The following is a 13,169-nucleotide window of genomic DNA, read 5'->3' as shown; positions in this document are numbered from 1 at the left end:
TTTCAGTGCAAACGGGCAGCAAGCTTGCAGTTTCTCCTTCAAGTTTTCAGTGAATCATGGCCTTTTAGGACTTCAGAGTACTGGGTGTGCAGAGGGCAAGGTTTGGGGTGACTGGTTGGCCGAGAGTACAGGGGTTGGGAGCCTGTGTCCTGGTCTCCTGGGAGGGTGCACACAACCAATCACACCAGGTAAAAGGGCCTCCTCTGCTCTGAGCTTTCACCCCCAGCACAGAATGCCCCCCTTATCTAGGGCTACCATTTTTCGACAAGCTTAACATTTTGAAAACAGTTGGCCCAGGAGCTATCACTGGCTACGCAGAGGAGGCCCATGAGCTAACCGCACGCTTTGCAGGAAGCGGTCAGACCCTATGTCCTAAGAAGGGCAATGTGGCCCTGTCTCTTGTGACCCAAATGTTTAACCTCTCTCCCTTGCCTTGCGACACACAAACATGCCTGCTCCTGAGCCTGCAACGGCCTTTGGGAAGGACCGGGCCAGCAATGGGCCCGGCCTTCCCCTCCTGGAGGAATGCATTAAGCAGGGACCTTTCGGGGACAACAGCCTAAGTCTCCTCTGTCATTTATAGCTCAGCCTGAGTTTTCAGGGCCTTCCTTGGGAGAGGCTGCTAACATGGGGAGTGGAAAGGAGAGGTATACGAAAGTAGGAGCCTCTACTAGCGGCTCATTTTCCTGTTACTTTCTGTTTTCAAATGCCAAGCCAACTGAATGCACTCGCACTAACGTGATCGTGGATATCACATTCACCTTCTCTGTGAGCGGGAAGCCTCCTAAAAGCCCCAAATCTCTTCCTTGCTGTTTTGGGCTTAGAACAGCTTTATATTCAACCCACCGTCTTTCTAATCCCCATGCTGTATACTTGAAGCTGGAAAAAGCTTTCCTTGCTCAGTACTCTCTCAAATACAAACATACCAAATTCAAGGTGGAGGGGGAAAAAAAAAATCCTTCTCTGGCCTTAGGAACACACGAATAAATCCATTTAGAGCAGACGCCTGATTGGAGCCCCTTACTGGAAAGTTGAATGAAATTTTATCATGACATGGATTGTCAGAGAAAATGGCAGAAGTGTAAGAGCTCAGGACCTCTGCAACAGCCGCACCAGACACAGGAGGGGAGTACAGTTAAGAGGAAAGAAGAATGAAACAGTGTGAGGTAGCGATAGAGGTTCTCCAACTAATTGTTCATGTTGGAAATTTTTGTTTTGTAAAGGTTTAATGAGATGAAATCATATACCATACAAATTTCACCCATGTCAAGTATACAACTCAATGACTTTAAGTACAGAGTTGAGTGACCATTATCACAATTTTAGAAAAATTCATCACCCCACAAAGAAACCCTGTACCCAGGAGCCATTGTCCTCCCCCACCCCCCACAACCAAGTCGCCCACTTGGCCCTAGGCAACTACTGATCCAATTTCTGTCTCTGTAGAGTTGCCTATTTTTGACATTTCATGTAAACAGAATCATACAATTGTGGTCTTTTCTGTCTGGCTTCTTTTGCTTAGCATAGTGTTTTTCCAAGGTTCATTCATACTGTAGCATGTATCAGTACTTAATTCCTTTTTACAGCTGAATATCATTCCATTTATATGCATAGATGATATTGTATTTATCCATTCATCTGTTGATGGACATTTGGGTTGTTTCCATGTTTTTGGCTATTATGAATAATGCTGCTATAAACAACTGTGTACAAGTTTTTGTCTGGACATATGTTTTTATTTATCTTGGCTATATACCTTGAAGCATAACTGTTGGGTTACATGGCAACTCTGTCTTTAACCTTTTGAGGAACTGTTTTCCAAAGTGGCCACACCATTATGCACTCCCACCAGCAATATATGAGAGTTCCGGGTTCTCCACATTTGTTACTAACTGTCTTTCTGATTAGAGCCACGCCGGTGTGAATGAAGTACTATCACACTATGGTTTTGCTCTGCATTTCCCTGTGACTAATGATGCTAAGTATCTTTTTATGTGTTCACTGCCCTATGGTATAACTTTCAGATCCTTTACCCATTTTAAAATCAGGCAGTCTTTTTATTATCAAATTGTAAGAGTTTTTTTTATATATTCTAGATACAATCCCCTTATCAGATACACAACTTGCAAATATTTTCTCCTATTCTGTAGGTTGCCTTCTTACTCTCTTGGTGTAATCCTTTGAAACATATTTTCAAATTTTGATTAAGTTCAATTTATTCTTCTCTTTTTGTTCCTTGTGTTTTTGGTATCATACCTGAGAAACCATTGCCAAATCCAGATCATGAAGATTTACTCCTCTGTTTTCTTTCAAGAGTTTTATAGTTTTACCTCTTACATTTAGATCTTTGATCTATTTCGGGTTACTTTTTGTATGCGGTATGAGGTAGGAGTCCAACTTCATTCTCTGCATGTGGACATCTAGTTGTCCCAGCACCATTTGTTGAAAAGACTGTTCTTCCCCCACTGAATGGTCTTGGCATCCTTTCTGAGAACTCAACTGACCATAAAGGTGAGAATTTATTTCTGGATTCTTAATTCTATTCCATTGATCTGTATGTCTTTTATGCCAGTACCATAGTTTTGATTACTGTAGCTTTGTAGTGAGTATTGAAATTGGAACATGTGAGTTCTCCAATGTTGTTCTTCTCCAAAAACGTTTTGGTTATTGAGTCCTGTGAACTTCCATATGAATTTTAGGATCAGTTTGTCAATTTCTGCAAAGCCAGCTGAGATTTCACATTGGAAACTGCTCCATACTCCAGAATTTAATAAACAATGACATATTGATATCCATAAGATGTTTATCTTCAGGTAACTTGTTTATAACAGCATATTAGTTACTTACTTCATTTAACTTATACTGAAGTATAAAACAAAACTTTTATTGAGGGACATCGGAAGCCTAACGGAATATTACTATTAGACACGTGAACTATGTTTGTAGTACTATTTCTTTTGTGGGGAAAAATTTCAATTAAAAAAAATATATACAGTGTAGTAAAAACCCATTATTTTACCTTAGGTGAACATGTTTACTTTTATTCTCACCAATCCTAGAGTGTGAAAGCCTACACTTTCAGGAGATTTTTTTTTTTTCCCCAAAGACTCCATTTATTTATTTGACAGATAGAGATCACAAGTAGGCAGAGAGGCAGGCAGAGAGAGAGAGAGAGGGGGAAGCAGGCTCCCTGCCGAGCAGAGAGCCCCATGCGGGACTCGATCCCAGGACCCTGAGATCATGACCTGAGCCGAAGGCAGCGGCTTAACCCACTGAGCCACCCAGGTGCCCCTAGATTTTTTTTTTTTTTAATTGCAGTAAAATATACATAACAGAGCGCAGATGTTTAAACAACTAAATGGAACGCTGTGAACAAAGAAGTAGCACTAAGTGTTGCCAAGATTAGAAAAAAAATCGGAACTGATTTTGGTACTAAGTGTGAGAGAAGGTTACTTGGACAAAGCAAAGGTTACTTGGGCCTTTCAAAATAAATTCCGTCTCAGAGGGCAGAAGACTGCATCCCCGAGGTGAGTCTTTGAAGAGACGCTGACAGAAGCCCATCTTTTTTGTCTACCTGGAGCGTGGGTGCCGAGGCCTGCTGTAAAGGCTGCTGCTTCTGTGATCCCAAGAATAGTGCCAGGCTAGGTGCTTCTTAACGCCGACAACTTTACAAGGCTGATGTGAGGATCAAATAGCATAAGTCCATCTGAAGAGTATTAATGGGCTCTCTAGAACTGGCAGTGCAGACCCAGTAACACTGCTTTTTAACTTCAAAGGGGTGCCAACTGAGGCACAAATAATAGCTAGCTGCTATTTATTTAGAACCTCTCAAGTGCTTTGCAGGTTACCATCTTATTAAATCCTCACAACCACCCTATGAAGTCGGTACTATGGTTATTTCCATTTGAAGATAAGGAAACTGAGGCACAAAAAAGTTAAGTAACATGCCTAAGGCCACACAAGATGTAAGTGACAGAGCTAGGATTCTACTCAGACAATTGGACTCCAGATCCTGTGCAAGATCTCGGCCACTTCACCAGTCTCTGGACCTCCAGTGACCTGTGTCAACGAACTGCTCTATTCTCAAATCAGATCAACCACCTCCTGGGAGATGAATGATGGTACATGAATCGCCGTATGTCACGAGTCCCGCGTCAGTTTTCTATAGATGGAGACGCAGCAACTGCCCTGCTCAGTAGTGCTTGAGGGTGTGGGCTTTACTGTGAACACACTAGGCTTTAAATCCTAGCCATGTGACCGTGGGCAAGTTAACATAAAGTCCATAAACCTCAGTTTCCTCATCTATAAAATGAGGCCACTACTCGCGTCACTGAACTGTTGTGACAAGTACATGTAATAATAGAAGTAAAAGCCTTGGCATTGCGCCTGGCCGTAATAAGTGCTACAAATAGAAAATTACAGGCCAACAGAGAGTTTGATTCAGTCTTGATAAAAAGTATAGTTGAAATCACAAGTTTCTGGGACAATAAGGAGAAACGCGGGAGTGAAGAAGTTGGAGACACGGTGCTTTTAAGAATGCACATCACTGGGTTTAGCTCCTATCCTTTGCTTAGAGAGATGAAGTTGAAGAATATTTATATATTTATATATTTATATATGTTATCACACAATTTAAGTCCCTTCCCGCATTAACAGTAAGACCAACTAAGCAAATGACCAAAGACAAAACTGGGGGCCCAAAATGGGTCAGTAAGTCGGCCCCCACCTCCAACCTGTTTTTGTAAATAAAGTTTTATTGGAACATAGCCACATCCATTTACATATTGCCTATGCTGCTTCTGTGCTACAATGGCACAGACCCTATGGCTCACAGAGCCTCAAATATTTACTATCTGGCAAAAAAAAAAGAAAGTTTGCCAACCCCCTACTCTAAAACATGAAGAAATACTTCATCTTTGCTTTCTCCATCACACGAAGCAGGAGGCAGACATCTCTTCCCATCCTCCCAAACCACCAAGAGTGAGGGTCTAGCAATGTGCAAAGGAGACAACACAGCACTCAAGTATGAAAGAAACCAGTTTTCAAAAGGCCAGGAGGGGAAAAAAGCTTTATAAATAGGAGAAAAAAAAAAGACTATCATCATTAAGTAACAGGATTTGCCCTGCTTTAACATTACTTTCTGTCCTTTAAACTGCTTTCAACTTCAAAGGCCCATTATCCCCCATTTGAAATCAAAAGAGTCCTTTACAAAGAGGGAACTAACATGGAGAAGCTTGCTGTTCAAAAGCGAGGGACCACAATCCTTAAGATGGGGACAGCCTGGTCATCACATCAGTCAGTGCAAAATCTGCATTTTATTAAAGACATTTGGGAAGATCCATTCAAAAATACATTGTGCTCAGTAAAAATTAACCATTTCATGCTGATAATTAAGGTTACCACGGAATAGATATTTATATAATATTTACAGCAACAATAGAAATTTTACAGAAGTTTAGAATGGAATACATGCCAGAAAAAACTTGATAAGATGTACCAACACATGATACAAAGAGTTATATAAACACTTTACAAATGGTTCATAATTAGCTTGTGAGGAATTTAAATATTCAACACTTTAAATTCAGTTTGGATTCAAAAATTAAAAAGGTTAACACCACATCACACCCTTGCCACAGTAAAAAGTATGGAATTACACTCTGTATTATGGATTATAAAGTCTGTGCAATTAAGAATTTCCACTGATTCTTCATCTACCACAAATTTGGATGTTACATCATTCTGGCTTATCCATATGTCTAATTTCATGCATGCGTAGGGTTCTCAAAATCACCCTGCCCTGTGTCTTCCCAGATACCCCTTTTGAACTTCCTAGAGATTGAAGAAGCTCAGAACAGTCTTCTAAGTATATACAGAATAACTACCTGAATTCGAAATGGCACAAAGCAATTCTTGGAGATAGGAATTAGGGGCAACTATTTTGTTTGGTTTTCTTGTTTCTGTTAATCAATCCAAGTTTACAGTGAAAATTCACTTTTTGCAATCAAAGCTTACCCCTCCAGCCTGACTCAATCAGTGACCGAGGAGGAAATAAGGAGAGGGAAATAGACTGAGATGACTATACTCGATTGTGTATCTCTAGTGAAAATGGACTTTATACAAGCTTTGCTTTCCATTTTGGAAAATCTAAGCCATGGTGGAGAACTGAAAAGTTCTCCAAGAGAAAAAGCATCATTTTTTTTTTTTCTTGAAACTCTGAATGCTTTGTAACTAGAGCTTTTCACAACTCTGGATAAACACTTTAATCCCCCAACAGGGACAAAAGTCAAGGCATCTACCTTTTCTATTCCTGGGTTTCGTCTAATTAGCCCTGAAGCAGAGCACTAGGACAAGCTTGTCTGTGCCTGAAATGAAATCAGATCAGGCCTTTGGGAAAGTAAAATCCCAAACCAAAGGAAGTCCTGAGGAAATCTTAGCAGTCTGTCAAAACGGAAGGGATGGAGGAACAGATAAGGCCTCTTTCTCCCTGAAACTCTGTGCTGGAAGAGTAACAAACAAGGCAACTTCTAATCTGCATACAACATGGAAACCAATTTTTTTTTAAGATTCCAAAGGAGGATCAAAATATGACCCAAGGATCAAATGGGGTTCAGAGAGCTTAACCTTGTGGGTAATGAAGGGCCTTAGAAGTGAAGCCAATTTCACTGCTGCAGTTCTCTGGCCCTAGAAATCCAACGTGCAGACTACTACAAATTTTTTCTGGCAAAACAAAAGACACACCTCCCTCAAATTTGGGAGTAAACAGTTATTGAATGAAGATACAATGTCGGTATGATCATCTTTAATATCCTATAGGAAATACACAGAAAGGTGGGCCAGTGCCTGGAGTGGAGAAAGGTGGAGGCAGGACCAGGCCTAACGCTGATGAATTAACAAAGCACTAAGGGAAATGAATATTCACGTAGTAACTGACTTGGCACAAGTCTATGATCTTTTATAGTACATTCAATTAAAAAAGAATAGAATAGAATAGGGCAGCAGGCCCAGAGTTTCCTCGCCACCTTACTTCTACCACATTGTGTGTATACAGACAGACGAGGGTCTCGTCCTGTCCCGGCTTCATTTTCTTACATTTACTCATGGTTTCGAAGACAGATTTTTTTTTTACCCAGCTGATGAATCAGACCTCAAGATATTCTATATCTCAGCTGGTTAAGGTACAAAATGAAGAAATCAGAACCACTTACAAGTTTTTGTTTTTGTAAGATGGTTCTTTAAGTCTCGGAGAGAAACTTCTCGTGAGATTCTGGCCCTGGAGATGAGCACTTAATACTAAGTGCAGCCCCTTTTAAAGAAACCATTTCAAAAAGTGTAAATCCGTTTTCTCTGCCTACACACTTTAATAGTGATGAACTGAAGGAGGCAAGGAAATATTTCAGTATGTTCTGACTTGGTTCAGTGTATCATACCACATCCCCGGCTCACTAAAGTATGAGTCTGTGGATCTCAGTGCTCGCATGGAGCTCAGTATCCCACTATAATGTAGGAGGTAACGAACTTCTAGATATAAAAGCAGTGCTCTCCAGAAAAGTGTTGTGATCAGGAGAGAATATGCAGATTTCTGAGTCCCAGCGGAATGCTGGGAGTAAGTCGCAATGAGCGATTGCCCTTGCTGAAAGCTGGGTCACCACCCGGACCCTAGGTGAACAGAAATGGACATAGCCTTCTACACACTTGAAAAGTAATCCTCTGGCCTTTAAAAAAAGTTGTACACTTATTGAGTCATTCTCAGTACATAGCTAGAAGAAAATAAATGGCTTTTTTCCTTATTTACTCTAAAAACTAGTTTAAGAAGTGAGGATACTATGACATTAACTAAGATAAGGGGTGCTGGGAAGGGAAAGTGGGATAGCATTTCCTAGCGAAGTCCACTAATTTTCAGATTAGGAACATGCTAAACTGGCAAACTCTACAACCACGACATACTTTATAATACATGACGTGACTAGAAACTAACCAGCACAGCTCTGAGCTTAGAATTAAAGTACAAATGCATATGGCAAATCTTAAAGCAGGTTTTAAAACAGATTTAACCAAAGCATACAGCACAAACACTCCTATAACAGCCACATCACAACCACCCGGAGAGAGTTTTTTTGCTTCTAATCGGTCTGTCATATGCCAATATTTGTAAAGAGCTATTAAATGCCTTGAAGAAAAGACAATGACATTTTCTTTTGGGAGACACAGCTAGAAGCCATGGATGCCTTTGAGCAGTTGGTAAAAATCATGCCAATCTGCCAGGCTGCTGCTTGCTTCTAAATATAAGCCTCGTGGCTCGATGAAAGATTTTCTCAAGATGCTGACCTAGAATTGAAGTTCTCAAACACCTGTAAATGCCCTCTGGTCTCCTCCCAAAGGATGTACCTTGTAGCAGGCCCAAGACAATGAAAACAAACAGGATTCCAGGGATTCAAAAAGAGTGGTAGAAGATTCTTGCAGAGAATGTGATACTGAAGAATTCATACCCGCAGTTTCTCCGGTAGCCTGGAGAGATCAAGGATAGAGCCGAGCTCCGCAGAGCAGTGAGCATGGAATCCAGGAGAGCAAGGTTTCTCAGCCTCTCCACCACTGACATTTGGGGCTGGATCATTCTTTGTTTGTGGGGGGATCCTGGGGATACAGGATGTTCAGCAGCATTCCTGGCCTCTACCCACCAGATGCCAGCAGCTCCCCCCACCACCGCCGGTTGTAACAACCAACTATGTCTCCCTACATTGCCAAATGTCCCGGGGAGGCAGAACCGGCCCTGACTGAGAACCACTGCCACAGAGACAGCTCACCTGAGCTCCTCAGCACGGAGCACTTTTGATCTGGGGCTCCGAAGAGGCTAACCCTCAGACTGAGACCAAGCAAGGTTCAGTCAAAGTTCATTCAGAACTTCCGAGAAGAAAAATGAGGATGGTGGTAAAGCAAAAGTAGAAAAACAGAGAAACGGAGTTTCTTTTCAAAAGGAGATCGGCAGTACTTCCGTAAAACAAAGTAATCCGTAAGCCTTCATTCAGCGGTATTTTGTCCGTTAGGAAGTTAGGGCAGAGAGCAGAATGTGAACGTCGTAAAATTTCCCTTCCTAAGGAAAATGCAGACTTTTGTGACTTTAAATCAAATCCTTCTTATCACGGATGGCAATTTTTGTGAGGTCAATGGTTCATCAACCAGAGGAAAACAGCAGTTAAAAGCTAAGAGAGGGCTCATTAGATTTGAGAGAAAACTTGACCATTCCCCTCAGCGAGCAGGAAGAGAACTATACATGCTAGAAATGCAGATTGTAGTTCACTTACTATAGCTTACTGAGGTCAATGAAAAGGCAGAATGGACAAAAGCGGAGACGAGGATAAAAGAGCTCCCTCAAAAACACTAGTTGAAAACACTGTAGATATTTTCTGGCTCAAATCTGGGAATGTACGAAAAGTATGTATTGACTCTTCATCAGTTAGGTTTATTTATTCTAGCCCTTCTTTGAAGAACCATCATGAATATAAATGTTCTGCAAACATCTGAGATCCCAGTGTTAGCAAGGATGAAAACATGGGAAATCAGCCCCTAGGTGACAACGAGCCTCAAATGCCACGGCATGGCAATGCGACTGCGCAGTTCCTAAGCGCACAGCACAGTGAGAAGTCTTTCCGGAGGAAAAAAAATGTAGTTTCTGGTTTGCAAGGAGGGGGGATACAAGGTACAGATCTAGTAGGAAAAAGAAGAGTTGCACACCCTTTAAGAGTCATTAGTATCCAGGCAAAAACTGCTAAGGGTTCACGTCACTTAAATAACTTGTGCAGCTTTGCCTGGGAAAAGCCAGAATTCAGAGCTACTTGAACAGTACTGAACTGGTGAAAGAAACAAGATATAAAAAGAACCGAAGAGCATGCAAACTATTGGTTTGAATCAAATCGTTTTAATGATAGTACCCAGTTGAGTTTCATTTTAGTGCCTATTACACTTATTAAAATCAAATAAAAAGCACCTTAAAATGACCTCTATATATAATCAATACACATCATTATAGTAGTTATATAAAAATGTAATATGCACACAATTTAAGCTTCAAGGAAACGAAGACCTTTTCTTGATAATCTTTACAATCATCAGAGCTATAATTCTCAATGTCTTGGGGGAGGGGGAACAGTAACTCAGCACATTTCAATTATCACTGACTTGATTCAGGGGCTGATCCTCTCAGAATCCTGGGACAAGTAATAAATATTGAGAAATTACCCCTTGAAGGGGTGGGGGTGGGTCTTTAAAAATATTATTGCTAAGAGACTACTTCCAAAAATCGAATTCTCTTGATAGATGACAGTGAGGTGATTTCTGTCAAGAATGGCCCAGAGACACCGGGCTGTAACCCTTGTTGGCCACGGGCCTTGATGATGCTTGAGAGTAACTTGGGAGTCGAAGGAGATCCAATGAGGGGAAGAAGTCCCGTTCTGACCACATGTGTACTGATATACATGATAACCTTGTTATAAATGGACAGTCCCAGGAAGAAAAAGTGAGTATAGCAGTTTTCTCTACATCTGGAATTGCTTCAGGAGCCTTGTAAATATACTGGAAACAACAAGAGCAGAACATTTGGAAATAGAAATGCCACACACGGATCTCACGCCCCACCAGCCAAGAGTCTGCGGCATCGTGCACAGGACCCAGGAGCATAGAGCTGGTTTGCAAGAGCTGCAGAAAGGTGCCTCTTGCAACCTTGCAACCTAGGAATGTTCACTGGCAAATCTTTGGTCTACACTCTACACTACCGCTAAGGAGAAAAGCAGATTCTCTCAACAAAGACCCATGAGTAACCCTGGATCTATTCTCCCCTCAGGTGTAAGGAACGTCCCTGGATGTGAACAGGAGCCAACCGTGAAGACGGAGACGAGGCCTGCTAGCGTTCTCAAAGACCTAACCGACTTTCTTGCCTATGGGTTCGGGAGGAGATGCTGCATCTCATCTGCTACCAAGGATCACGTCTAGAGGCTACTGCGGGGGCCTAAAAGTTGAGCACGGTTCCCACTGTAAGTCACACACAGCCGCAATTCAACTCCCTTGATTAGAAGTATAATACTCACTTCATATCACAAATGTATAAAAATATGGCAGATAGTGTCATAATGATACTTTCTTTAAGTGATTATATTTATAAAACAGACAGATATTTACTATATATATATTTATATATAGAATAAAATACTCCTGATGCAATATATAAATGTTACTGTTTAGTTTTTATAGAAACTACTGTAGCTGTCCCACTGCTTCACAATGTTCCAAACAGCTCAAAATAACTTTACATTTAACATAAAAGGTATGATTAGAACAGTACAATATTAATTATAAATAAATGTTACAAATCCTATCAAATATGGAAGTTTAGAAAACAATTTAAGACATACAGTTAGTTCATCTGCTAACCCTTCAAAGGGATACTCTTGGATTACAATAAACCCCATATTTAGTTTAGGCCAGAAAAAAAAAAAAATCTGTGGTAAGGGCATCAGTCGACATGAATTTTTCTATCCCTTGCAGTACCAGAACACATCCTGGCTTTCCCAAGTTCAACAGGGATTGCACTAAAGCTGGAATGTACAGGGGAGAAATTGGCAAGAATGTCTTCTTCCTCAATGGCACACTCTATCCATTCTCACACAAGATCCGTGGGGACTGGTGGTCCCTAAGAAACTCTTGCGGCTCTAAGATCCCTGACTACCATTTGCGGCCGTGAGGAGCCGGAGGGCTCCACACATACAATATTGCACTCACCTTCATAAAGCTGAAAATACTGGCTGACCACCCCAGCCCAGCCCACTCCCCACCTCCCGCCCCTCCCATCCCCTTCCCACTGGCTTACCTACCCCCCACCCCACCCCCTACCCCAGCACACATTACAAGGCTGTCTCTTTTAAATCATTCAGATTTGGCATTCGAGACCGATTTGTTCTGTTATAGGGGTGCCCATTTGGCCCACTCTTGGCACCCAGCTGTTCAGAGTAGGAAGGCCCCTCTGTGGCACTCCGGGTCACAGAGGACACGTGCCAACCAGAGTCCATCTGACCTGGCAGCTGGAGGGCTGGTCTGCCCTTTGGCGTGGGCTCCTGCCGGATGTTACTGCTCCCGCCAGAGGCCTGGCTCAGAGGGTGGATCCGAATTTCTGAGAAGGAATTTTTGGCTTGTTGAGTTGTTAAGGGCTGGAAGCGGGGGTCTGAGGAAGCCGGGTGATTTGAGGCTGAAGAGAGATGTAACAGCTTGCGCAGTGATTTTAACGGCTGGCTCTGAAAGAAAAGATGAGAGCGCATATAGGACTTAATTTAGAGTAGACTCGAAAGCTGGGAGAGACGGAGCACAGATCTGAGATGACTGCGCCGTAGCCAGCGGGGCAGGCACAGGAGAGGAGGGGCCAAGTCTAGCCTTAGCCTTAGCTGTCCTTTTCTTCTTGTTCAAACAAGATCCAAGTCGGTTATCTTTAATGAAAAAGCCTAGAAATCTAGCGAACTCTAGAGCTGGTGTGGTGGCTGATCAAAGGCTCAGGCACCTTCTATCTGGCTGCATCCCATCTTCACAGGGGGGAATCTCATGCCTCAGCCAGCAGGAAGCAGCGAAAGGAACAGGCCTCTCCCTTTTTGAGAAATCTTCGCAACAGCTCCATATAAACCTGCCACTTATTTTTTCACCAGCCAGGACTCAGCCATTCAACCCTATCTAGCTAGCGGCAAGAGAAAACTGAAGAAACGGAAAGTTTCGATTAGGTAGCAACATACTCGCCTAAAAACCGCATACCCCCTTCTGTTCTGATCACCCCGATCTTCCCTTTCCCTTGACGCTGTAAAATCTAAATGTTCCCTTTCTGTACTTACTACTTTTTTAGGGGTGGGGGTAAGATCTGAGCACTGAAAAGTGAACAAAGCAGAGGAAAACAAGCAAAAGCCCTACAGACTCTAAATTAACACAACGGACTCACAGGAGGCTTTGGATTCCTAACATGGGCTCACAGCAGCCCTGCTTGTCTCCTGGGTGGCTGGGGCCCAGATTCCACACATGCTGCCACCGTGGAGGGGATTGTGCTTCAAGGCAGAAGGGAGGGTCCTGGCAGCCACCTACCCCACACTGGGCAACTCTGCTCAGGCGACTGCTGAACCACGGCTCCCCCACCAGGGAAAGGG

The 13,169-nt window shown here is 42.4% G+C and overlaps 1 protein-coding gene across 1 annotated transcript in view; it reads right to left on the bottom strand.

Annotated features, from left to right (window-relative positions):
* Nucleotides 1-5,232: 5,232 nt before the first annotated feature.
* The window catches only part of CDKL5 (cyclin dependent kinase like 5), a 211,153-nt gene continuing 203,216 nt past the window's right edge, over nt 5,233-13,169 (bottom strand). The window contains exon 18 of the mRNA XM_080794722.1: nt 5,233-12,281. Within this exon, the coding sequence (XP_080650848.1) occupies nt 11,895-12,281 (387 nt within the window). The 3' untranslated portion in view covers nt 5,233-11,894. The remainder of the gene's footprint in view (nt 12,282-13,169) is intronic.

Source organism: Martes martes (assembly GCF_963455335.1).
Source record: "Martes martes genome assembly, chromosome: X".
Classification (NCBI taxonomy): domain Eukaryota; kingdom Metazoa; phylum Chordata; class Mammalia; order Carnivora; family Mustelidae; genus Martes; species Martes martes.
This window is presented reverse-complemented; position numbering and strand designations above follow the sequence as displayed.